The following is a 25,185-nucleotide window of genomic DNA, read 5'->3' as shown; positions in this document are numbered from 1 at the left end:
CCATCTATGTCAGTGGTTTCCTACTGGGTCAAGGGTTTTCCAAGGGTCATTTTATGGTGACCATATGCGGAAGGCACAGATGAGACGTGGAAAGATGGGGGGATGGTTAACAGAGGGGAACAGAATGTCATAAGCAGTTGGGAAGTCTACATAGTTTTTTTCTTGGTTAAAGATAAGCACAGACAGAAAAGGAATGGTCGGGACTTTGTTCAATGTAGGACTAAGACCTGGAATGAAAGCACGTGGGCACTGGTAGCATCTGCCTGAGAGGTCACAGTGCCCAAGGGGAAACAACTCTAAGCAAGTCACTTCACCTTGCTCACCTTAGTTCTGTTGTTGGCATAACGCAGTGCTTATGCAAACTCAATACATGTCAAAAAAATATCTGCAAGGCACTGTCTAACATTGACCCTCCGGATTTCTTCGTGCGTGCCCGGTTATCATTTATTAAGATGTGTTGGGGCCAAGTCTCAAATGGGAGGAAAGATAAAAGGCAGATCTGCTCAGTGAGGAAGCGGGGTTAAGCACAATGCCACGGAAACTCATCCTAATCCAGGAGGGCTTCACCTGCCAATCAAACCTACATTCATTTCTTTTTTAAACATTAAGAATGGTTTGCTAACTGAGCAAGCTGGCAGATGTTCGGAGGAATGAGATGAGATCTCGGGGCATCTGTGACCAGCTGATGACTGGCTGACCAATTTCCGAAGAGGCCCTGAAGGCTCATAAAGTTTAGTTCCATGTGTATTTTGATGATAGTTGCATCTCTATTTAAAGCTTTCTGTCACTGGAAGCACTCTGGGTGTTGTCAGGCTGTCTATTGGACTGGATGAGCTGCAACCTCTTGCAATTGAATGTCAATAAGACCAAAGCAATTTTGGTTGATTCATAGCACCAGCTTAAGCATATTCACTTGCACAGATTACATTTGACAGATAGTTACCTTCAGCTGAACTCTGTGGTTAGAAGCTCGGGAGCACTCTTGACAGTGAGCTCAGAGTTGATGCCTAATGTTTATTTCATATTCTGTTTTTACCTTCCCTACTACTGCATGTGTAAAGCTATATTTAAATGTATTTACAGCTGATGTTCTCCTCAGTCCACTTGTTACCTCCGGAAAGAATGCTGTAATGATTCAATTGCATCGTTTCCATAAAAATAACTTGCATTCATCCGGCTTTAATTGTACTAAACCCAATTAGTAATGATTAATTTTAGAGCATCACCTTGGTGAGCAGCTGCAACATGATAACATGAAATTACCCAAGTGGTGGAGAATGCTTACATCTCTAACAACTTAGTCTTCAGAATTTGGTGTGTAGTTGTGAATACCAAGGAAAGATACCCGCATCTATGGGCCATATCAGTGTTTGTTTATCTGCTGTTGGCATTTCGGTTCATCCATTCTCTTCAAGGTATAGGCATAGAATTATCCATTTCAAGAATATTTAGCCCTTTAAAATGAATACGATTTAGAGAACATATTCTGAAATGTTTTCACTGAATTATACAATGCATACAACCCCACACACTATAAAAAACTGTCACCATTTCTGAATATTTAGATTTAGAAAAATAATTAAGACTTGGGGCTTTATGTTCAGGAAGAGGTGCAGTTATGGTGTGGATTCATTGATTTTATGGTATTAAATTCTCAACTTTTCCTTTATGTTAAATTCATTGAACTTCTTGCTGGGAAATTCAAAGGACATATGCGTGTTTTCATCTGAGCTAAGTCTCCTTCTCCTGTCCTATACAAGTAACATTGCAGAGCTAGGGAACCCTCTATTTAGCGAGGTGAATGGGAGGTGTGTTCGCCTCAGACTCATCCTAGTTTGCACACAGTGAGTTCCAAACAAGTTTTCCTCATGCTTTTCCATCTTTTCTAGAATCTGCGGTTTTAAGACATCAAACAATTAAAAGTATGTAGTTATACATTTCCCAAAGGGGAAACACGCATGCTAAAGTTGAGAAAAATGTATTTTTAAAGTATTTTCTCCATATTTACTGGTATACTTTCCCTTACTCTTTTTTAAAAACTGACAGTCAATTTCTTTTTATTTTTCTCTTTTACTGACAGCTAGTGAGTGTACTGACAGTTGAGAAGCAAGATGTAAATGTAAGTCACTATTATTTTGTCCACCTGATACTTGAGTGTTAGGTAGACGTGCTTGGCTATATTTTAAAATAAAACCTAACTGATTGCCATTGGTTCTGATGGGAAGAGAGAGAGAAGAACTGTTCTCTGTAAATTAAAATGTGTTGGAGGCGAGATTGTAGTGCATTTAGAAATATTATCCTTTTCTCATTAGGGATGTGACTAGTTTTCGCATCGAAGAAAATAGGCCAATTATTTAAGGTGTGCATTTACTTTCTGTTCCATCAGCCATAAATCTTTTCAGTGCAAAATTAATGGAGAGTTTATAAGTGAAGCAAAGGAAGCAGGTTAAGAAGTTACTATCTGATTGAGGATTTTCTCCTTAAATGTGAGATTCAAGATTAGAACAGTTTGATAATAATTAGAAAAGTCCTGTTTAGTAGATGCAAACCCTTGGAGAAATGAGACCTAAGTGCTTGGGTGTGAAGAATTATTATCTGCTGGTGCACAAGTATGCTGGACCAACCTGGATGAATTCTTTTATCCCTTACTTCCCTTAATGAGTGATTTGCCATTTCTCTGTGTTGTAAATAACAGCTGAGTTATAAAACATCAGATCAACAAATGGTAGCATTTGTTTCTTTATGACTTAAATGGTATTCACTGGATTTTATTTCATCTTTTCTTTTCACCTCAATATTACCCTTATGTATGTGGGCATGGGTAAAGGGGGACGCCTTGGAACTTATAGAGTTTTATATTAAAGTACGCAATTGTAAGCCAGTCAATTCATCCAAGAAACTTTCCCTCATTTTACTTATAATAGATGCTCAAGAAATGGGCCCACCGTTGTTCTTAACTCTCTTACTCTGCTCTGTCTGTGCTTTTGCATTCTTGCCCTTGCCTGCAATCATAGCTGGCTTTGTGAAAATGTGTCCTCGAACATTAAACCTGATTTGCCTTTAAATATCGGAGTTTCAATCCCCCTTTCACTGAAGCACACCTGTTGGGAAGGAAGCAAGGAAGGTCCCACATAACAAGTTACAAAAGGCAGGCATTTCCTCCCAGAAAAAGCAGCAGGAGCTTCCTGGGCAGGACCGTCAGCAGCTGAGAAGTTGCAGTGGGCCTGCCACGTGTTACGGAGACAAATTGCCACTCGGGCTGGTCCTACCGTGTTACTTTTTGATTCCTGTCTCTGTTAACATGACGTTTGCATTTCGGTCTGAGAGCCGGCCCTGTGCAAATGTCTCATGACATGTCTGGAAAGCTGCTTTTCTGGTAAAAGTGATGTTTTCTTGTTCACTTTGTTCACTGTAAAAATTCATCTTCTATGTCTTAAATCAGTGGGAATCCCTTTGTGTAGCTGCAATTTTCCATTTTAAGTTAAAATATGAAAATACAAAGAGGGACATTTTTTCTTTAATTGCAAAACTACAAAAATGACCAAGTTAGTTGATCACTGGCAGCAAGGACCACAAAGCAGCAGAACCAAAAGCAACCCAAATTTAGTGGATTTCCAATGAAAGAGAAAAGCCTTAGGGGAGATCCTTCAGCATTGCTTCAGAGCTAGCCCCCCCCCCCAAGGGAAACATTAAAACCATCCTGTTTATTGAAAAATTATTAGTACTTGCCATTTGTTTGTTTTATTGGCTTGTCACATTGGAGATACCTTTTGGATAATTTTCCTGTATATGAAAGCTAGATTTTTCTGGAAAGAATAATAATTAAAATTAAATGCACTGAGTTAAATTCATAGAATTGTGTTGCTTTGAGTTGAAAAGAGCCAGGTAAGTGGGTTGTCCCAGAAGGTACCATAGTTAGTTCTTGGCAATGGCCTTTCCCCCTTCCCATCAGTGCTCTTTAACCAACTAGGTGCTCTGGGACACACGCTTGAGTCTCAGGAGGTTCAGACAAGAGAGAAGGTTAGAAGCTCAGGAGAGCCTGAGGCTGCTCAGGGAAATGTTTGAGTGGAATTCCCTCACCAGAACTCTGCCTCCTCCCGGATTCAGACTGTCCAGGTGGGGGAGAGGAGCAGGAGGGCAGGGCAGCAGGGGGGTGGGGGGGGGGGGAAGGCGGAGCTGTCCTTTCAGGCTAAATGTTAAAATAAGGCCCTTCACTTCTGACTCTCCTGACACAGGGCATCGGAAGCCCTGTGACACAGTATGGAAATGTCGCTTTAAAACAGATTTTAGCACTTGAGGATCTGCAAAGGGTATTTATTGAGTACTTAGTAGATTCCGTGTTTGCCTACTGAATTCACTACACACCTTCCAACACCTTCCTCATTACTGGGCAAAGCACTGTGGCCCTCTGGGAGACTACAGACTGTCTTCCGGCAACTTTCCTACCCAAATTCTTCCTGTCTCATGGGTACAAAATGTCCTGCATCTGAAGAAAACTGTAAATGCCACAATGTTGGTCTTGGGTAGTTTCACCATGCAGACACCTTTGGTCTGCATTGAAAGATTTTCTTAATCAGGGCCGCTACATCAGACTACACTGTGAAAATGGAAAGTGCAAACTAAAGTGTTAAAAATAGGTTCCAGAGTGTGTTTGGGCTGCCACATAGTATTGTCATCGGAGTTCATTACTCGTCAGCCAAAGAGAACCAAATTTAGGGATTCGAAGTGATGTCTTTCAACTATTTTTTCTTGTAACCAGTTTATCAAGATAATGTGAATTTTGTAAGTGTTTCTTATTCAGTTTATTTTTATTTTTATCTTTCCCAAATTGTGTTCTATTAGATTCATAGAAGTATAAAGTTTACACATTCCGGATTGTTCATACCTTGTATTGTTTTTTCCTTTATACAAAATAATTAAACCATACATTTAATAGGGATTTTTCTTCTCTTACTTAAAAACCCCTTATGACCTATCAAGATTTTCAAGTTGTTGTAGATTAGATTTTTAGTCTGAGAAGCAAAATGCTGGAATTGGTGTTCAAGATCCACCAAGAAGCTGAGGCATAGAGTCAGGAGTTGCTTTTTTTTTTTTTTTTACTTGCATTCTACTTGATGTTTCTATGTTGTTTGTAACTGCAATGCTATTTGCCTTTCAAACTGAACACTCTGTGCAGGAAGAGGTTTTGGAAATAGCAAAATTAACAATAGAATCTTGGCAAAAGGAACTTAGTGGAAGAGATAAAACACTGTAACTATAACATTTATTGGATAATGAATACAAGTGGTTCTGGTTGTTGAGAGTTAAGTTGTGATTTCTCCTGGTTGTGGTGAAGCTTCGTGGATTATAGAGAATTTAACTTGGGCCTTGAGGATCAGAGTTTTCAAGAGGCAGAAATGGAGGGAGGATTCCAGGTTTGGGGCAGGGAAATGGAAAGGCACAAAAGTTAGATTATTCGTGGAATAGTTAGGAAGGAGCGACTGGTCAAATTTGCCCTGAGTAGGTTTTGTGCAAGAACAGAAAAAGAAGAAAATCTGAAGAGAGGTTACTGCTGGATGAGAGAAACTGGAATGAAGTTGAGAAGAGCATTCAGTAATCAAAAGGAATCAAATGAGCCCTGCCCAGTGTGCCTCAGTGGGTTGGGCATTGTCCTGCAAAGTGAAAGGTCGCTGGTTCGATTCCAGGTCAGGGCACCTGATTGATGTTTCTCTCCCTCTCTTTCTCCCTTACATCCCTTCTCTCTAAAAACAAATAAATAATTTTAAAACAGGAATCAATCGGAAATTTTGAACAAAGAAGGAATCTGATTAAAATAGTCCTTATTTATTTTTGAAATGAGAGGTAGTTTGACTCTACCTGCGCTAGCACAGACCACTGCCACCCGGAATTCCAGGGGAGTTTGGAGCAGTTAATCCCTCAGGCTCAGTGACCCTGGCATCCTTCGTCATCAGTGAATGATGTCTCTTCTCCCAGGTGCCTGTTCCATTATTGCTCTGCCCTTCCTGGCTTGGCTTTCCTCTTCCACATTTGGACAAAGATGTTATTCTGGAGTGGCCTGTACGTAAGCTACCTTCTCTACACTTTCCATCCTCTGCTGGCAGGTTTTCAAGCCCTGGCCTTACAAGGCCTCTGATTCTGTCCCTTTCAAGTGCAGGGTGTTCGTACATTTGTTTCTCTTGCACCTCAGTGCTGGGAGCAGTTAGAGATGTGAAGGTGGATGTTCTCTCTCTCTCTCTCTCTCTCTCTCTCTCTCCCCCTCTTTCTCTCTCTTTCTCTGTGTATTGGAAAGAAACATTACTTCCAAAGCTCATGTTAACTAGGTGTTTCACGTTCTTCAATACCAGCTTCATTTTTTTGCAGCTGCTAGAACCTTGAGCACACCTGTCCCCCAAGAATAATAAATTCACCCCTAACGCTAGTGTTTCTCCACATCAACATCACTTTTTGGTCAAAGACCCAGTGGCCTCACATTCTCTCTTCACCACCCCACGCACCTTGTCACACTAAAAGCCCTCTTTCTGATGCCATCTACCCAAAACGATGACTTTGACTACAGACTAAATTAAGGCTCTAGAGACTTTTTTGAGTCTCTTCTGGGTTCACGTCTTTCATGTCCAGATGAGCCACAAGGAAAAGGTGGCTTCCATGTTCTTCTAACCATTTCCTTTACTTCCGTTCTCCTTGTCATTCTGTCGACTCCAAGCCCCACTCGGAGTTCTTTCTCCCGGCTTCCTGGTTAAAGCCTGTGCGCGGACTGAAGACTAAAGCTGAAGGAAAATCAACGTGCATGGACTGAGGCCGTTATAAATGAGTGGTTTCCACCCGGAGCCGGTCTCCTGCAGCCTTAGGGGGACGTCCTTGCAGAGGCACACGTGTGGGTTCACAGGGTGCGCGCAGTTTTGGTTTGGGTGCGTGTTGACACATTGCCTTCAGAAGACTGTGGCTAATGCGGACTCCTACCAAAAGCAAGTGATTCATCGTGCCTGTTCCTCAATTGCTTGTCAGTACAGGAAATCTTCCCCCCCCATTTTTCCCATTCTGATGGGCAAAATGATATGAGTGCATTCTTGTTTTATCTTGCACTTCTTACCCTAAATTCTGCATGTCTTACTTATCTAGGTTTTGAACACCCACGTGTATTTTTTTCTTCTGAGTAATACCTATCCATTACTATTTTTTTTAAATTAAGGGGATTGCATTTTTACAATTACTAAGACATCTTAACATACTTGCAGTGGCTTCCCTCTGGTAATTTGGAAGGGATTAAATTTGGTTTTATTTATACTAGTGATTATTTTAAAAATCTACATAAAACTAATTTAAGCCTGTATTTTTCAAATCATAAATTTTAGACATGACACTATGTGTTAAGTCCCATAGGAAAGCGAGACAGTTATCATACATTTGTTTTTTTACAATTCTTTCTTTCTGCCTTCCAGGTTTTGTTAAATAAATAAGAATCCTTATCACAAAACATTGTAGCAAAATCTTTACACTGCATAATGATACTTTTATTTCAGGCATTGCAATAACATGTTTACAACTGTTATTGATAAGTAATATAGATATATAAATGAATTCAATACGCCTTGAGCATTCTTTTTCTAGCATACATATATAATTTCTTAATTTAAGTTGAACCTCCCACTTCCGTTTTCTGAAAGGGAAGGCGTCTGGTGATGCGCCTTCCGAATCCTTGCACAGGTGAGGGCGCCCTTCTCATGGCTGCACCTGTGACCAGTGACCGGATGCAGATGAACATTTTTTTCATATTCTCTTTCATTTCTGAACTTTTAATACACTGAATCATGTTCCTGAGAGAAATCTGAGATGAGCCTGAGAATCATTTCTCACCCTGGGCGTTCTGTTTTATTTTGGAGTGTGGAGGACTCTTTCTTACAGGTTCCTTTCTTCAGCCTTAAGCTCCCAGGGCCATTCCCATGTATCTTGGAGTTCATCTTAATTTGTTTTTCCGGGTGTGGGGTAAACTCTTCTCAGCTGAATATTCAGATTACCTTTTTAATCACTAAGTCCTTCCTGACTTTTATTATGTCTTTGAGTTTATTGCCTGATTGTTTTTTCTATAAGGTCAGTTTCTTCCTTTTATATCCAAGTTGCACGCAAAGGTGTAGATACTCTAATGGAGTTATCCATCAACATCGGCCTACGGCCTCCAACCTCTTTACCAGAGCTTCTCTTCTTCCGCGTAGGCTCCTTGCTGGCACTCTGCACGGCTCACTTTACACACTCACCAGGAGACCTCATTCCCAACCACCCCTCCGACTACTATTGTTAGACTCACGGTAAAGTCTCCGATCCCTAACTCTGTGTCGCCAGGGTGCTGTCACTGACCTTGCAAGACTCGAGTAGTAACATTCTAAGTTTTCACATTCCTTAGCTTCAAACATAGACCCTGACTGACTCTCCTCCCATGTCGGCCTCCCCTTCAACGTTGCACTCTCTGAACTGTCTGGTCTTCAACTGCATCTCTGTCTTCCATCTGAATAACCGGGACCAAACTACGGGTCCTGTTTTCCTCTCTCGCATTTTACGCCACACTGAATTCCATGATTTTCTTTCCTATCCACAGACGTCCTCACACTCAGCCTTTCCTGAACTCTGTCACAGCCACGAGGATAACTGGAATTCCTTAAAATAACACATTTTCTTAACTTTTCGTATCAAGGAAGAAACACATGAACACTAGCGCCACTCCCTTTTAAAAAAAATCCTCAAACGTTTTTCTTTTTCTGCCTCTGGCCTTTCTGATTTCTGCATTTTTGTGATTCCAGCTCTGTATTCCGCCTGGTGTCTGCGATGCTATGGCTACCAGTAAATCAGAGGCAGGGATAATAACAGTTGTAAGCATTTTGAGCTACTTGGAAGGAGAGATTGTTTCAAATATGTGTTCTCCATGACCTTCCGTTTAAATAGAGTGTTTCTCACACTCTATTCCTGATCAAAACCGAACGTCTTGCATTTTGTATGTTGTTCCTCAGTGACTTTGGCAATACCTATCAATTCATTGTCATGTACAGATGGCACTTAGCAGACTGACTCCTCATTGGAGGTTATTAATGAAAACCTGAGATCAAACTGGAATTCATTATCAGTCCTCCCCTTAATTCCATAAATATCTAGTTTTAAATGACAGTGCTGAATTCAAAGTTCATATGCAATGTTATTGCAAGTAAGGTGCAGTTTGTCTGTCTTTGTGGCTCCTTGGTTCAATTATATTTCCATTTTATTCATCTTGTTTGGTGGTTCTTTGCAGTATCCTGTGCTAAGCTTGTCCATTAAAATATATACACATTCCTTCTAAACTCTGGTTAGCTTACAAGTGGGGTGGCCCTCTTGGGAGGTGAATGTAATTTATTTGATTGGATACTCAAGCTTTCCAATTGTTCTATTTTCCTTAGAGAAATAGAACCTTTCCAGCTTTCAGGTCAATTGGTGTAATGGTTGGATTCCGATGGAATGACACTCTCTCCCTTTGTAAGTCTCCAGTTCCTCAGAGACCTCCTTGAGAGTCCTGTTGACAACTTGCTGTCACCTACCGGTCTAACGGTATAAATGACTCAGACACTGAGTCAGGCGAGTGTGAAAGCCAGATGGGAGAGTGAAATCTTGAGATCTCAAGTGCATTATGAGGAAGGCACTTGTATTTATTTCTTAAAGTTCACGTCTCACGGTTAATCAGATTTTTCACCGAACGACTAAAAATGCTCTCACAACGAGGTGTAGAAAACGATGCAGTTGTGAGGACATTGGTTGGAGGAACCTGTGGAAGTGGGAAGCAGACGAGATGAGATTGGAAAAGAAACACAGGGCAGAGCCAAGTCGTGGCAGCGGCCAGCACCGGGTCGTGGGTGCTTGTGCGCACAGAGCTGACAGACTCTGAGGGCAGAGACTGCGGGTGCGAGTGCCAGGGACAGCACTTGGCCCACGGCACTGGGAATGACAGTCTGGGCCGGCTTCTCGTACTCTCCCCATGGCTAGGCATCGGGCTTTGGACACAGTGGGCCTCAGTCTGCAGCATGGGTGTGAGTGAACTCCAGGGAAGAAGGAGGCTGATGGAATGGGGGCAAAGGGAGTCCCGTGCCAACAAAGTGAGTGCAACTGCAGACCGGCTAGATCTACCCTTGTTCACAGGTGCTGGACCCCGTCTCCAGGGAGTAGAAACACGGCCACAGGAAGATCCAGCAACCTGCCAGTAGGAGCTTCAGAGGGGAAAACTGAAAGGATGGAGGAGGGAAAAGCATCGACAGTAGAAACTCCGTGTTAGAGTTGCAGAGAGACATCCCTTCAAATCAAAGGGGCTCTGTGCTCCATGCTAGACTAACCCAGTGAACTGATCAGAGCTGCCCTTGTCGTGTGTTCATGTGTGTGTACCCGAGCATGCATGCACATGTATGTAGTAGAGCATGGAGTGGGGGGGACCCTACATAAAGAAGAAATACATTGAGAGAAAAAGTAGTGTCCAAGGAATTAAAACAGTGTAACCCTGTAGAAAATTATTACTTGATTCTTTAGGCCTATTTGTGCATTGAAGGGTCTCTGAGGTGGCACTATATAAGCTGAGATTGAGTGACAATAAGGACCACATCCTTTCATCCCGATGACTTGTGCTAGGGAAAAAAAGTCTCCTAAGTCCTTAAATCTCAACTTACATTAAGTGTTTAAATAGCATACATGGATTTATAAAAAGTAGAGCTAAATTACAACACTACCTAATTACATTTTCCTGGTGGGGGGAAATATGCTAACTCACAAATATTCATTGTTAAACATATTGAGAGATACGGCACACCAGCGAAGAAGTAATATGGAGCAGTAGGTATTAGGTGAGAGACATCGGATACTGTGTTGATTTTTGATATTAGCTATTATACCTCCAGTCATTCTTTGAATGATTTCTCCCTTTAATATCCACCTTCATTCTTGATTTGCTTTTTCTAAAGACACACAAAAAGCAGTTACAAATGCATTGCTTTTCTTTAATAAGTAAAATCAACATGCAAATGTTTCCCCCACTCAGTGTTTTTATTCTGGATCTCACACCTCTGAGACCTGTCAACCTTTGGAGAAGCTAATTCAGGCTTTGCAAAAAGAGATGAACTATTCCAACTACGCCATCAAATTTAGAGATTTTTTTTTTTTTTTGACAGCTGCTGCTTACCTGGGAGAAAGTGGGTTGGGAAGAAATCTGTAAGAATTGAACCGAATAAATATGAATTATAAAAAGACAAAATAGATATTATTTTTAAGAGCACCACTTGAATCTGGTAATCAAATTGCTAGTGTGAAGTTCTCCAGATGTAAATGAAAACATGCATTTACTTTCCCTGAATTGGTGATACCATCTCAGGTTTTTTTGTTGTGAAGGGGATAAAAGGAAACAAACTAATTTTGCTAAAGGTTCTGCTTTTGACCCATAAGTAGCTGCTTTTGCTTTTAGGGCTGAGTTCATCCTTACCCTAGGAGAATACCTGTTTGTTACTGCTACGGTTTTGTCTGCATTGAGTTGAATGTGTGAGTGCGTCTCTGTTACTGATTGAGAAAAATCTGCTTAGACAGTTACTATCTCACCAGCTTTAGGGTAGAGAGAACCAGCTCGAAACAAAGACCCCTGTGCATAGCTTATTCTCCGTTCTAGAACGTCTTTGGAGGTAAAGCAGTTTTCCTCGGATTTCACAATACAATCCTCTAAAGGAGGTTCAAGAGATGCATGTTTTTTCCTGTAGTCTAAAGTGACTCATCTTCACTAGTTTATAAAACATTTTAAATACATTTTGTTTAGTACTATTAATGCTGAGAAAGAAAATCTAAGAGGACAGAGAAAAGCTGGAAGATAGGTGTTTATGGAGAATGATGCACTTCTTTTAGGAACATAAAATTAATCAAGAACCTACTAACTATTCGATGGACTATCCTGCCCTTGTAGAAGGTTTTAGTAGGAGTGAGTCACGTACAGTGTAAGTGGGCGCTTTGCCTCTGTTCTGTTTATGTAGCAGGGCTTCATTTCAACTCCCGAATTACTGCTCGGGATCTTTAAGACGTCGATTGAGTACTGGCACGAAGTATAGTTTTTGGACTGTACACAGAATGATTTCCTATACATCTGTCTACGTGGAGGGATTGATTGATTGCTGACCCTTCTGACTTCGGGTCACAAGTGAGCTCACATCTCTCGATGGTATAAACAGAAACCCACCGTTTTTATTATCCTTCCTCAGGCATGGTTTGACTTAATTGTATGCAACTTTATCTCTACAGTTTAAAGAGATTTTAAAAACAGGCACAAAAGTGAGGAAGGTGATTTTAAGTTTAACACTTTAAATGCCCTGGTTGGTGTGGCTCAAGGGATTGAGTGCCAGCCTGTACACCAAAGGGTCGCTGGTTTGATTCCCAGTCAGGGCACATGCCTGTGTTGTGGGCCAGGTCCCCAGTAGGGGGCGCGTTTCTCTCCTTTTCTTTCTCCTTCTCTTCCCCTCTCTCTAAAAATAAATAAAATGTTTAAAAAAATAAATTCAACACATTGAATTTATTGACGTTTCTCTCCCTTTCTTTCTCCTTCTCTTCCCCTCTCTCTAAAAATAAATAAAGTCTTTGAAAAATAAATTCAATGCCTTAAGAGGAAGAAAAATGAACAGAGTGGGTGGGGATTGATCAGCATAAATGAAAGACTTGGAGTGACTTTGACATGTCTTCCCATTTTCTTTTTTGTTGTGTTTTACTCTTTTCCTACAACTGACTTATTCCCTCTATTCTACCGCTTCCTTACTTTGCTAATCCCTATTCATCCTTCTGGAGGTAGTGTAGATGAAGATTTGATGAGTTCCTAACAGTTTGCTACTGTTACTCTTCTGGGAAATGAGGGAACATCAGTGAAGAAAACAGAAAAAGAAAAAGAAAAACCTCTTCTTATGGAATTTATATTCTAGGCGGGGAAAGGGGACTAACAATAAAAAAGAAAAATAAATAAAATATGCACCAAGTTTGGTGAGGATAAAGAGAATAGTTATATAGGCTAAAGGGTTAGCAAGAATTGTGGGCTATAATTTTAGGTCAGGTAGCTGGGAGAAGTTTTGGTAAAACGACAATTTGAGAAATCTGATGGGGATGAGGGAGTAAGCCAGCAAGTGTCTGTGGCAATAATGTCAAGGAGTAGGGCTAGGAAAAGGGAGACTTTGAGGACAATAAGTGCCTGGAACATTTGAGGATGGGGGTGTAGCTGGAACAGAGAGTGTGGACCATCCTAGCAGGAAATAAACCAGAGGCAACAAGGAGGTGGGTGGGGCTGGGTGTTGGAACAAACTCGTTTACTCCAGGTGAGAACTCATTGGAGGTCTTTCTGCAAATGAGTGACATGATCTCATTCTGTGGGGGTGAAGGACCTTTGGGCTGCTGTCTGGGGACTACAGAGCATGTCAGGGAGGCCAGTGTGAGACCTGGGGGAGATGGTGGCAGTGGCTTGGGCCAGGGCCCTAGCAGGAGAGGTGGTGAGCAGTGAGTGGACTGTGGATCCATCTTGAAAGTAGGACCCCTGGGTTTGCAGTATCTGCAGAAGTGGTTTGGGTCTATCCTTATTACCTAGGAAACGACAATAAATCAGACCATTGGCAGATTTTCCATCATCTGTATGGTAAAGTAATAGCTTTTTTTTTTTTTTTTTTTGGTAATAGGGAGAGGAAGAGAGTCATTTAACAGTTTGGGAGGAACTGGCTGTGAGAGTTTCATATCCAGTCAAGTCAGGACAAGGAAAATGACTTGCACTCCCGTATTAAATTTTTAGAGATGGATTGCACTGGATGCTTATTTTGGGGAAGTTGTAATATATGGAGAGCTTTAATAGATAGCAAGGGGAGAATAGCAAATCCAGAGCATCATGCGTAGTGTGAAAATGTGAGACACAGATCCCTTCATGGGCCAGGCTTGTCCAAGTTGCTCAGAGAAGAAAAACCAGAAGTGTGTGTGGGGTGAAGAGATGTGAAGGGGAGTCTGGGGAGATGAAGGTCCAGGGAGAGGAGTGAGTGTTGAAATCCCGTGTGTGGGCTCATGGGAAATGAAAATTTGAAACAAAAGCAAACTAGAAAAATCTTTGAGGGCAGTACCTGTATATGAAGTCCTTTTTCTATAGCATCTTTCATATTGTCAAAGAGAAAGAAGCTATCAGCTGCTGTTCAGTGATTCAAACTGGCCTTGGGAACCCCTGCACATTACAAATATTTGTGGGCGACCCATGTGATTAATTTCTGCCTCAACTGTTTTTTGTATTGTTTGTATAAATATAGCTTCCTAAAGACCATTTAATACACTGGGGTATTTATAATTCAATAATTATATGAAGACCCTTAGTGAACAAGGTCACTTTGACATATTTTATCTGTTAGGATATGGTGCCTTTTTACTGCCTAGAATTGTAACAGAGTGTAGATTCTGCTGGCGGTTTTATTTTTGGAGTATCAATTAGTCAATCAATCAGCTAGTATTTATTGAGCATCTGCCCGGCGCATAGGGCACGCTCATCAAATTTGCAAATGACACGAATCTTGGAGGATGGTAAATATATCGGATGACAGACATAGCGTTCAAAAAGATTTTGACAGCCTGAAGCAATGGGCTGAATCTAACAAGATGAAACATAACACGGATAAATATAAATTCCTGTCCTTGGGTCCACAAAACTTCGCTGAGTGTGTACAGGACGGGGTGGGTGTGCTTTAGCAGTGATGTAAGTACTTGAGCGAACCGTCAGCTCTGCTCAATTTATCCGTTTCAGCTGCATGATGTCATTGCCAAACATCTCACAGGCAGATTTGGATTAGATTAAGGTGATAATACCATTTTAATTTGGCAAGTCAGGCCCCATGTAGAGATTTTAGTGTTTCGGGAGCCACATTTTAAGGAGAGAGAGACCCAGAACTATGTCATATTTTGAACACTGCAGACACCAAACACATTCATCCTGAAGAGGACACAGGAGGAGAGGGACATTGCTCTTCTTTGCATCTGTGTAAGCGTCTTCCTGGAACAGGTGGAAGGATTGTTTGGTGAGATGTCAGGAGCCAGAGCTGGGACTTTGGCATGGATGTTGTAAGGGGATAGCTTTCAGTTCCATTAGGAAAGCAAGAGCTGTTGGAAGGTGGAAGTGTTCCCCAAATCTACAGGAGCAGAATACAGGGGCAGTTAAACCCATGTGTCCTCATTTGGGGGACAATAGCACTGCAGAGGGGCAATCTGAGAAGTAGAAGTGATGTAAGCAAGGTGCAGTGCCCGGCACAGGGCCGGGGGCCGTACAGCTCAGTGGGGCCACAACCATTCTGTGCAGGGCCCTGTTGACATGAAGCCCGAGCCATCGGCGTGTGGAGTTGCAGAGACAGACTCACTGGATGTGTGCAATGGACTAGATGGTTGTTACTTCTTAATGCTAACAGGGTGTGTTGATGATTTAAAATTGGCGAAAACAATCTCTGCAACCAGTCAACCTTCTCTGTCACCTTGAATAATACAACTTTTTTGTTTTGTTTTGTTTTGTTCTCCATTCTCTGTGATTCAGCTTCATTTTCTTTAAAATGGAGATAATCACAACCCTGCCTCAGGGTTGTTATACAGATAAGAGAATGAATAAACATAAAAAAATTGAGAACAATGTTTGACATGCTAGTTTTTTAATAAATATGACCACACAATGCTGCGGTAGTTAACAAAGGATTATTGGAGGATATATTGAAAAATATTAAAAACGTAGGTAAGGGAAAGGTGGCAGGAAGGTCATTCCCACATGGAAACAGCTTGAGTGAAACACGGAGATAGAATGAAGCATTGTGTCATCACTAAGGCCGTGAGGTAACCTCACTGGTTACACTGACACTGGCTGTTGGTGACAAGTTAGAAAGAAAATTGGGTGGGATGAACGAGAGAGACCCTGAGGACTTGGGTTTAGGAGGGTAAGCATAGGCATCCCGCATTTTCTCAGGCAGGGGAATAGAACGCACATGTGATATTTCAAAATAACCTTACAGAATTTTCAGACTCAATTGCCTTCCTTATGCTTAAAAATTATAGATGGAATAGTAGAGTCTTTTATGCAAATCCTTCTTTAATCTCGAAATAAAAATTCTATTTCAGGGCACATGTATTTCAGGAAGTGCAAGACATTTTTCCTCCATAAAGTTGTCACTTTGGGGCCACATTACAGTGTTTTTTGTTTGAATTCTTCACATTCAAAATGTGAGACTGAGTTTGGATCTAAGAGCTGTTGCCAAATCACTTTGTGTTAAATCTATGAAAAAGGTGTTATTCAAAATGGTTAAAATGGGCATGCTTTAAAGTGAGACCCACCAGATTAGCAGGACTGGTATGCGTGGGGGCTTGGGAATTGATTCTGGGAAGGCGTGTCTCACAGGGAGGCCCTAAAATATGTTCCAGACCACACGCCAACAGGTCAAGACACAACTTCTCAGAACTGTTCCCTGAAAAGATCGCACTTCATTCGTGAACTGCATTAAGCACCAGCACTTAAATCAAAAACAAACATCATCAGTTATAGCAATTCAAACACTATTAAAGTTATTCTGCTGTTTATACATACATGCTCCTTGAGAGAAAGGATCACGATTTTATTTTCTGGGTGTAACTCACAGGGCCAGTGTGGGGACGGGGTTCATGCTTTATCGAATTAAGTTGAACCTGGGAGGATAGAGGTAACAGGACAACTATAAAACTATTTTCCAGGTGAGGAAGTCAGAGCAGATTCTGTGTCTATGCTTCCCCATCCTCCTACAGCTCCTTTTTTTGTGTTGGTGGCCAGCAAGAGTAGAATAGCAACAAAGATTTGACATTATAATGGGACGGGTGAGTGTGGACAATTACTGTAATCTAGGTGGACTTGACTGTATGGTTTTCCCTTAGTAGCTTCTCAGGTATCTACTGTATGACTGCTTGGATTTTTAAATTATACTCACACGAGAATGGTCAGGGATTCTATATTTTTAAAAAAATTGAATATACTCTTGTATTCAAGTGAATGAGTACATTCTATCACAGGGACACAAATTTGACCCCAAAAGTGGTTAAAATAAAATACCACACCCCAAGAGTATGAAGGCGTGAAAAGGACCCGCTTCTCTGCCTCTTCTTTCCAAAGTGCTTTTGGATCTCTTATGAGAGATTTCAGGCTTTTTTGCAGCTGCTACTGATTTTGCCAATTTGTTCTTTCAAGCCACACCAAGGAACACATACAAGCTCCTCTAATTCTCATGGGGTGGAGAATAAGATAGGTGGGGAGTTTACTTCAGCAAAAGCCTTTCTCTTCACAAATCAGAAATTCTAGTATATATATTTCTATCCCCCTAAATAACTGGCCAGGGGATCATCAGAATGAGCTATTGCAAAAGGCCACTTTCATCTTGCCAGATTCTCTGAGCTGGGCGCCCAAACCAGAATTGCAAAGTAGTTTAGAGAATCTTGGAATATAAAACACAGTACAGGACACCAAAGAAGATTTAATCTTATTTATGGAAAGGTGGTCGGTAGGGGAAGGGACAACAGGCCAGAGTGGCTTGGGATCATCATCCATCATTTTTTTTAAGCACCAACAAAGTGAAAACATCCTTCCGGAATTCACTGTGAGTGACGCTGAATCCTTCCACTAAGCGAATATGTGATGAGTTGATAAAAAATAGGAAAAAAAGAAGAAGGTCTTGAACTCTCGACGACAGATCTAATACAGTGCATACAGAAAATCAAAAACATGTTTTCTATCTGACTCAAAATAAAGGTGCACTTAAACTTGTAAAAGACAACATTTTTATTTGAATGATATGACACAACTGTCACAGGAGTGCTACCTGCTATAAAGAAAGCCCAAGAATTATTACCTTTATTAGACCGGTGACACTGAGCTTTGGCCATACATTTCTAACTTCTGTCCCTCTACAGAGACAATTTTCTTTTCTTAAATAAACTGTCATGCTAGTGTTAATATATGGTTGGCTCTCTCATGCTCTGAGAATACTGCTGATATAAAACATGTATATGTTAGATTGGTAATAGTATCTTTAGTGTAGCTGACTAGAACAAATGTGTTTCCCTCATGGCTGTGCTAATGTGATAAAGGGAAATTGGCCGTTCATCAGCTTTTGGCTGGGTAAAGACAGTAGAGATGGAGCCACATTCTTTTTTATGCATTAATACCATCGAGAACTTTTCACTAGTTATATTTCATGTGCCTGCATGGTGTTCGAAGATGCTGTAAAACATGAGATAATGCTACAAATAACAAAGTAGAAAAGCCTGTATCTTTTATAATGATAACAGTCAAACACCAAATGACAGTAACAGGCTGTAAAAAATGGGATGCAAAAAAAAAAAAGAAAAGAAAAGAAAAGAAAAAACCAGCCCCTGCCACCCGGCAGAGAGGTATGTATCCAAACCCGCCAGGAGTGGGTGTGCGATTTTCGGTGTCTGTGGCGAAGGTTTGCTTTATAATGCACTACAACACACCACTGGGAGAGGGATTTAAGGATGAACATGGTTTAAATGAAACAGGTTGAGAGAACGCAGGACAGCCATACTGAAAAACTTTTTGAAGAATTAATATTTCCAGTGTCCAGGTTTGCGTTTGTTTTAGAAAGTGAGGATGTTCGAAAGGGTTCTTAAGAAAATCACTCCCATGATTTAAAGATGTTGGAGAATGGTTGTTTATTTTTGTCAATTATTGCGAGGCCATTTTAATAGGCCAGCATTTTGAATGCTATTACTTGATATTTTTGTTAAAATGTTAGCATCTAACATTTTACTGCAGGATGTTAAAGTTCTCTCTCTCTCTCTCTCTTTTCTGACCCCATCCACATCGCCGGCCTTTTGTTTGCCATCACAGCCTCTTGCCGAGAGTACCAACAGTTCCTTAACATTCCACTGAAAAGCGCTTACACGGGGCCATTTGCAGGGAATACAGTTGATGTCAAATCTGCTGATCAGTTTATTTAGAAATATGCAATCACTGAAGATTTTGTAGAGATACCAGGTGTGAAGTAATCTGTACAAAACCTTGAATTGCTATTCCAAGATCATGCAAACACAAATGTCCGAACTTTGAGTGGTGTAATCCAGGGATCCTCAAACTGTAACCCACAGAACGAATCTGGCCAGGCACCTGCTTTTATAAAAGTTTCACAGGAAGACACCATGCTTAATCTTTCCTATGTGGTCTCTGGCTGTTTTCCTGTTACAGTAGCAGAATTGGACCGTTGCGACCTGGATTGCTCAAGCCACACAATCATTTGCTTGCAAATAAAAAAAAAAATTACTCCCTGGCTATTTACAGAGGAAGTTTACTAAGCCCTTGTATAGAGAGTTATTAGGTTGCCTAAATACTTAGCCTAAAAAAGATTAGCAATTTTTAAAAATCCTATATATGGGAGAGTACAGCTGAGAATTACTAACACCTAAGACAGTAAATGCTTCCAGGAAGTATTGTGTGTTAGAGCTTAAACTGAATTATTTCTCTGCCATATATATGTATATGTATATGGCATATATGTACATATACATATATATACACATGTGTGTGTCTAGTTACATAAACACAGAGATACATCACTGAGCCGTTAAAGTGAATTCTTGTCTTTCCAAATGAAGGAAGTGGAGAAACAGAAAATTAACTTTAGACTGCCGAACTGTAGTTATTGCAAAATTAAAGGTTATACAACTAACATAATAATGGTGATCATTTCTTACAGGTGCACCAGACAAAAATCAGTTTCTTCATCAACGGGGTGGAGGAGGATGGTACAGCCTTTGAGGCACAGACTCTAAGTGGTTCAGTTGCAGATTTTGCCTCCGGTGCTACACGGATAGGACAGAGTTTAAACGGTAAGACTCTGACTGCAGAGAATTCGTTGTTTTATTCCATTGTGTTGTTACTAAGTGTGTCAAAAACAGTATTTTAAAATACGACGGTGTATCTGTTTCCCAGGATGACTGTAACAAATTAGCATTAAGTGGGAGGAGGCTTAGTACAAGAGAAATGTACCTTCTCACAGTTCTAGGCTAGAGGCCTGGAATCAGGATTTGCAGAGTTGGTTTCTTTTGGAGCCTTGGAGGGAGAATCTACTCTTTCTGGTGGCTTCTGGAAATACTTAGGGCCCACTGGTTCGTACGTAGCTGTGTAAGTCTCGTCTTTGCCTCCATAGTCAGGTGGCCCTCTCCTCTGCCTCTTCTCCTTTTATCCTCTTCTAAGGGTACTCTTGGCTAAATTTAGGGCCCACCCTAATCCAGTGCAGTCTCATCTCGGAATCCTTAATTACATCTGCAAGGACTGGTTTTCCAAATGAGGCTCCAGTCACAGATTGTGGGTGGACATATTTTGGGGGGCCTCACTTCAACCCACTATACCAAGGAAAACATAATTAGAATGCATCTACTATGATCAGTTTTAAAATTAAGAACAGTATGTGATAAGCTGTATTTTCTTTCTTTTTTTCTGGTTTCGACTTCACTGTAGGGCTGTTGGTAAAGTAGGACTTAGAGTATCAGATACAGACTGAGAAATAATTTCTGACATGTAATCAAGTGGGTTTATGGTCTCCATAGCCTTTCCTTCTAAAAGCAGCCATACAGTTTGAGAAGATAACACACACTACATACTGAAAGAAGCAGAGTTAAATTTAGAATTATCTTGAAGTTACTGGCACATGGTCTATACATTGACTGTACTATAAAATAAAAATATTATATTATTAAAATTACTCATTGCAAGAAAATCCAAACAATACAGAATTCTGTAAAATAGAGTTCATTTTCCTACCTTTATAGATAGGTACAATTAACTCTATACCCTTCCAAAAGTTTAGTGCCCATAGCTAGAAGTATGGTTATAAATATAATTTCCCAAAAATGAAATTATAATACAAAATGCTCTCTCTTGAGTCCTCTAAAAATAAATGCTTCCCCTCCAAATGTTACAGACATCATTTCATGTTATATGCCTTCTCATTTAAAGTGACTGTGTTGGGCACAGTTGTATAGCTGTACCAAAACCTTTTTATACAAGTTTCTATTAATGCACATTTGTGTTTTTTCTAATGTGTCAATATTATTAGCAGTTATTTGATAGAAAACATTATATATCTAATATGTATTTATATCGCTGTAATAGGCAAATACATACACACACACACACATACACACATTGAACAGTTGCCTGACGGTGCAGTTCTTTAAGACCTTATACTTTTGGTGTTAAGGTACCTGATTCACATCTCATCTCCCCACTTACTAGCCATGTGGTCTGCATCACCTTTCTAGGTATCCCAAATCTAAAATGATGATGATGGAGATGATTCAACAATTTCACTGTGAGGACCAAATGAGGCTATGTCGTGAAAAGCATTGCTGTTCTGCCAGTATCGGGAACATAGTAGTTGTTCAATATTTGTTGAATGAACAAATAAGTAAAACTAGGTCTTGTATGCAGTAAACCATGTTGATATGTAAGGCTATTATTAATATTATCATATGTATTTTCCTAACATAGATCCACCAAAGTTAGGCTGAAGTATATGCTCATTTCATATTTTAATATGTATTAGAAAGATTATATTATGCTTAATATAACATTAAGCATATTAATATTGGAGGTAGACTGCTCCTAATGCTTAACAGCAGTCTACCTCCTGAAATTTTTACCTTATTTAAAAATATAGGCAAGTACTTTCTTCCTTAAACACTAGCTGACCATACAAATTTTTCACTTGCTTCCTCCTTTGCCATTTCTCTCTCTTTGACAAATATTGTTAGATGCCTCCTTAGAAGTATTTGGCCATTAGTGAGTTTGAGTAGCGTTCCACATGTTTGCTGTGTTCCGTGTCTATATTTATACTCCAGAATTTCTTACTTTATTTGTAAAAGCTCATTTCAGTTAAGAATGTGCACATTTCTTCCAGTTTTTAGATAGCCTGATGGCTTTGCATTTAAAAATATCAAAATTGAAATTGAAATTTTAAAATACTTTAACTTTTTAAGGATGGCAAAGACATGCCTGCAACATACTGCATAAATAGTAAGGATACAGTTCGATGAATTTCTAATCTGTGTCTATACCTGTGTAATTGTCACCCAGAAAAAAGCTATAGAACATTTCCTGTAGCTCCGACTGCTACTGTAATGGGAAACAGAATAGTGTCAGTGACCCCAGATTAGTGTTGCCTCTTCTTGTGCTTCCATGAAAGGTAAATCCCATAGTAGGTGCTCTTTTGTGTCTGGGGTTTTTTTTTGTTGTTGTTGTTTTTTTGCTCAGCACTTTGCCTATGAGACTTATTACTGTGTGTTGCTATCTCTTTGGTTTTAGGAAATACTTGTTCAATATTTGAAAATGGGTGATCCAACCGGCAATATATGAGAATCTCAGTCGTTCCACATCCTTACCCACAGTTGTATTGTCATACGTCCTTGTTTGCCATTCGGTCGGCGTGTGGTGCATTTCCTGTTGATTGCTGATATTGAGAACTTTCTCATGTGTTCACAGGTCATGTTAATAGGCTGTTTCATGAAGCACCTACTTAAGTTTTTGCCGATTTTTAAATTGGACAGTTTACCTTTCATTATTAATAGGAGCTCTTCAATGTTTTGAATATGAGTTCTTTGGCAGACACATTAGTGGCTGTCTCATCTGGGCTATTGCTTATCTGTTGATTCTCTGAACGGTGTTCTTTGAGCAATAGACATTTTTTATTTTAATGAAGGCAAATTCACAATTTTTTTTTTAATACTTAGTCCTTTTTATGTCCTGCTTAGGATCTCATTGAGATATACTCCTGATGTCATGAATACTTTTTTTCTGGATGTGCTCTTATTTTTACCCTTCATATTCAGGTCCCTGTTTTATCTTGAATTGATCTTGGGGTGTGGTAGGAGGTAGGAGTCAAGATTCATTTTTCTCCCACCTGAACATCTAATTGACCTACAAACATTTTCTGTGAACAGATCATCATTTCTCTGCTACTCCGCAGTGGTAACTTTGTCACAAATGATATATCTGTGTATGTGAAGGTGGCTTTGCTCCCGAGCTCTCTGTTTGGTTCCACTGCTTGCCTGTACTTGAGTCAAAACATTTAGCTTTCATTATGGTAGCTCACAAAAGTCTTAATATCTGAAAGTTTAATATCTCCTCCTCTTTATTTCTTTCAAGATTATCTTGGCTATTATATGAATTTTAGAAGCAGCAGATTTCACAAAAAATTTAAATAGGACTTAAATCATTAACTCAATTTTGGGAGAATGGACAGCTGTACTATGCCAAATCTTCCCACCCGTGAACATAATGCGTTTTAATTTCTTCCGGCAATGTTTTTAGGTTTCGGTATAGAGGCATCACTCATACTTGTAAGGTTCAGTACTATGTACTTGGTGGTCCTTTTGTTCATGCAGTTTTACTGAGTATAATTTTTGAAATTAGTTTTCTAATTTTTGTTTCTATTGTATGAAAGTACCTTCAGTTTTTCATTGACCTTAGGTCCAATGACTTTGTGGAATTTTAATTCTAATAGTTTTGTAATCTTATCATTTGTGCGTAGTAGGCACGCACATACTTTCAAATGTTTGAAAAAAGTACACAAAGGGCTTTTGAGTTGTCCCATGGACACCTACAGTTCTTCTATGATTAACTTAGAAAGAATGCAGAATTTCAGTTTGCTTTCCTTCATAACCTGAGCTATCTAGCCACATACGTAAATTAAAGATACACACTTTTGTATATCTTCATACATTCTAAAACACCGGGGTGTAATTTCCCACGCTGGTGTCAAATAAGCCTAGGATTGAACCCAGTCCTGTTATGAGTCTTTGATCAAAATATGTGTCCTCGGGGTGACATTACCAAGATAGAGACACAGTTGTTCTTGACATCACTCGTCCTCACAGGAAGAAGTAACAACTGTTCGGGAACAAGACACCACTGAGGGAATCCCCAGAACATCGGGGGAAACTGAAGTACCCCCCACCCACACCCCAAAAACCAAGGCAGGCCACCTTAGAGGGTAAGAGAAGAGGCCACAGCTACATCCTGACCACAGTGACCCTGTCCCGTGACACGGTTGCCCCTGAGCCTCTGGTTCCTGCATTGGAAGTAGAGAACCCAGGGAGGCAGCCAGCGCCCCACCCAGCATTGTGGGCCACTTTGCTGAAGCCCCTAGTCTGATCTTGTACCATAGAGATTGTCTCAGGTTTCTAATCTATCACGTGATGTTTTCAGTAAATCATAGGGATATTATAAAAATTGTATGAGCTAATATGTTTAGACTGTGTTGCTTGGCATATAGTAAATATTCAGTTAGTGGGAGCTATTATTAACCTCTTCGAACATCTACTTCTGTATTGTGAATCGGATACCAATATCTTTCCACACACATGTTGAGAGAGCAAAAGATAAAGTCTCCGTAAACAATTCTATTATTTTGATTTATCTATGCTCTGAGATCAAGCTAAACTTAATAAGTCACATTTTAAGAAACCTATATATTTAGAAACTTAGTTGGAGTAATTCGTATATTGAAGAATTTTATAAAGTACTCTGCCTGCAGAATTTCTTAATAACACATTAAATCTTGGGAGCCTTGTTTCAATATTTAATTGCCATTAGTACTTCTAAAAGTGTTTTATTGCCCCAAATGTTGCTCAAAGTATTCAGCAGTGCCATAAATTTGTCCGCACTACACTGTGGAGTTGGAAGGATTTGCTCCCACCCTACTTCAGTGTACTAACTATTGAATTAATGCTTCAAAAGGGGGGTGTGGACAGAATATGATAGTCATTTTTAAACTGTGTCAAAATAAATTTAACTTCTAATTAGAAAACATATAACTAGAAAAGGGTTTCTTTCAAATGTGACTTAGTTCCTATTACCATTTTCTTGTTAAGTTCTGGGCATGGGAGAGCCGTAGGAGGAAAGGATATTTAAAAATAATTTTTCTTATCTTTATTCCATCAATTTATAGGTACAGTTGTACCTATTGTATCTTCTCTCTAATTAGAGATGGCATATAGTCTGGCTCATTACTTCTGCCTAATGAGCCGGGCCCCACGCCACCTCTCTAATCAGGAGGAGATAGGTACAGAACGTTCCATGGACTTATTATAAATCATTTTCTTTCGCTTGCTCAACTCTTTCTTATAATCAAAAAA

At 40.0% G+C, this 25,185-nt stretch overlaps 1 protein-coding gene across 1 annotated transcript in view; it reads left to right on the top strand.

Annotated features, from left to right (window-relative positions):
- Nucleotides 1–25,185, top strand: part of USH2A (usherin) — a 499,855-nt gene that overhangs the window by 16,435 nt on the left and 458,235 nt on the right. The window contains exon 4 of the mRNA XM_053912470.1: nt 19,746–19,878. Coding sequence (XP_053768445.1) covers nt 19,746–19,878 — 133 coding nt within the window. The remainder of the gene's footprint in view (nt 1–19,745; nt 19,879–25,185) is intronic.

Source organism: Desmodus rotundus, chromosome 10 (assembly GCF_022682495.2).
Source record: "Desmodus rotundus isolate HL8 chromosome 10, HLdesRot8A.1, whole genome shotgun sequence".
Lineage (NCBI taxonomy): Eukaryota > Metazoa > Chordata > Mammalia > Chiroptera > Phyllostomidae > Desmodus > Desmodus rotundus.
The sequence above is the reverse complement of the archived record's forward strand: the minus strand, read 5'-3'. Positions and strand labels throughout refer to the sequence as shown.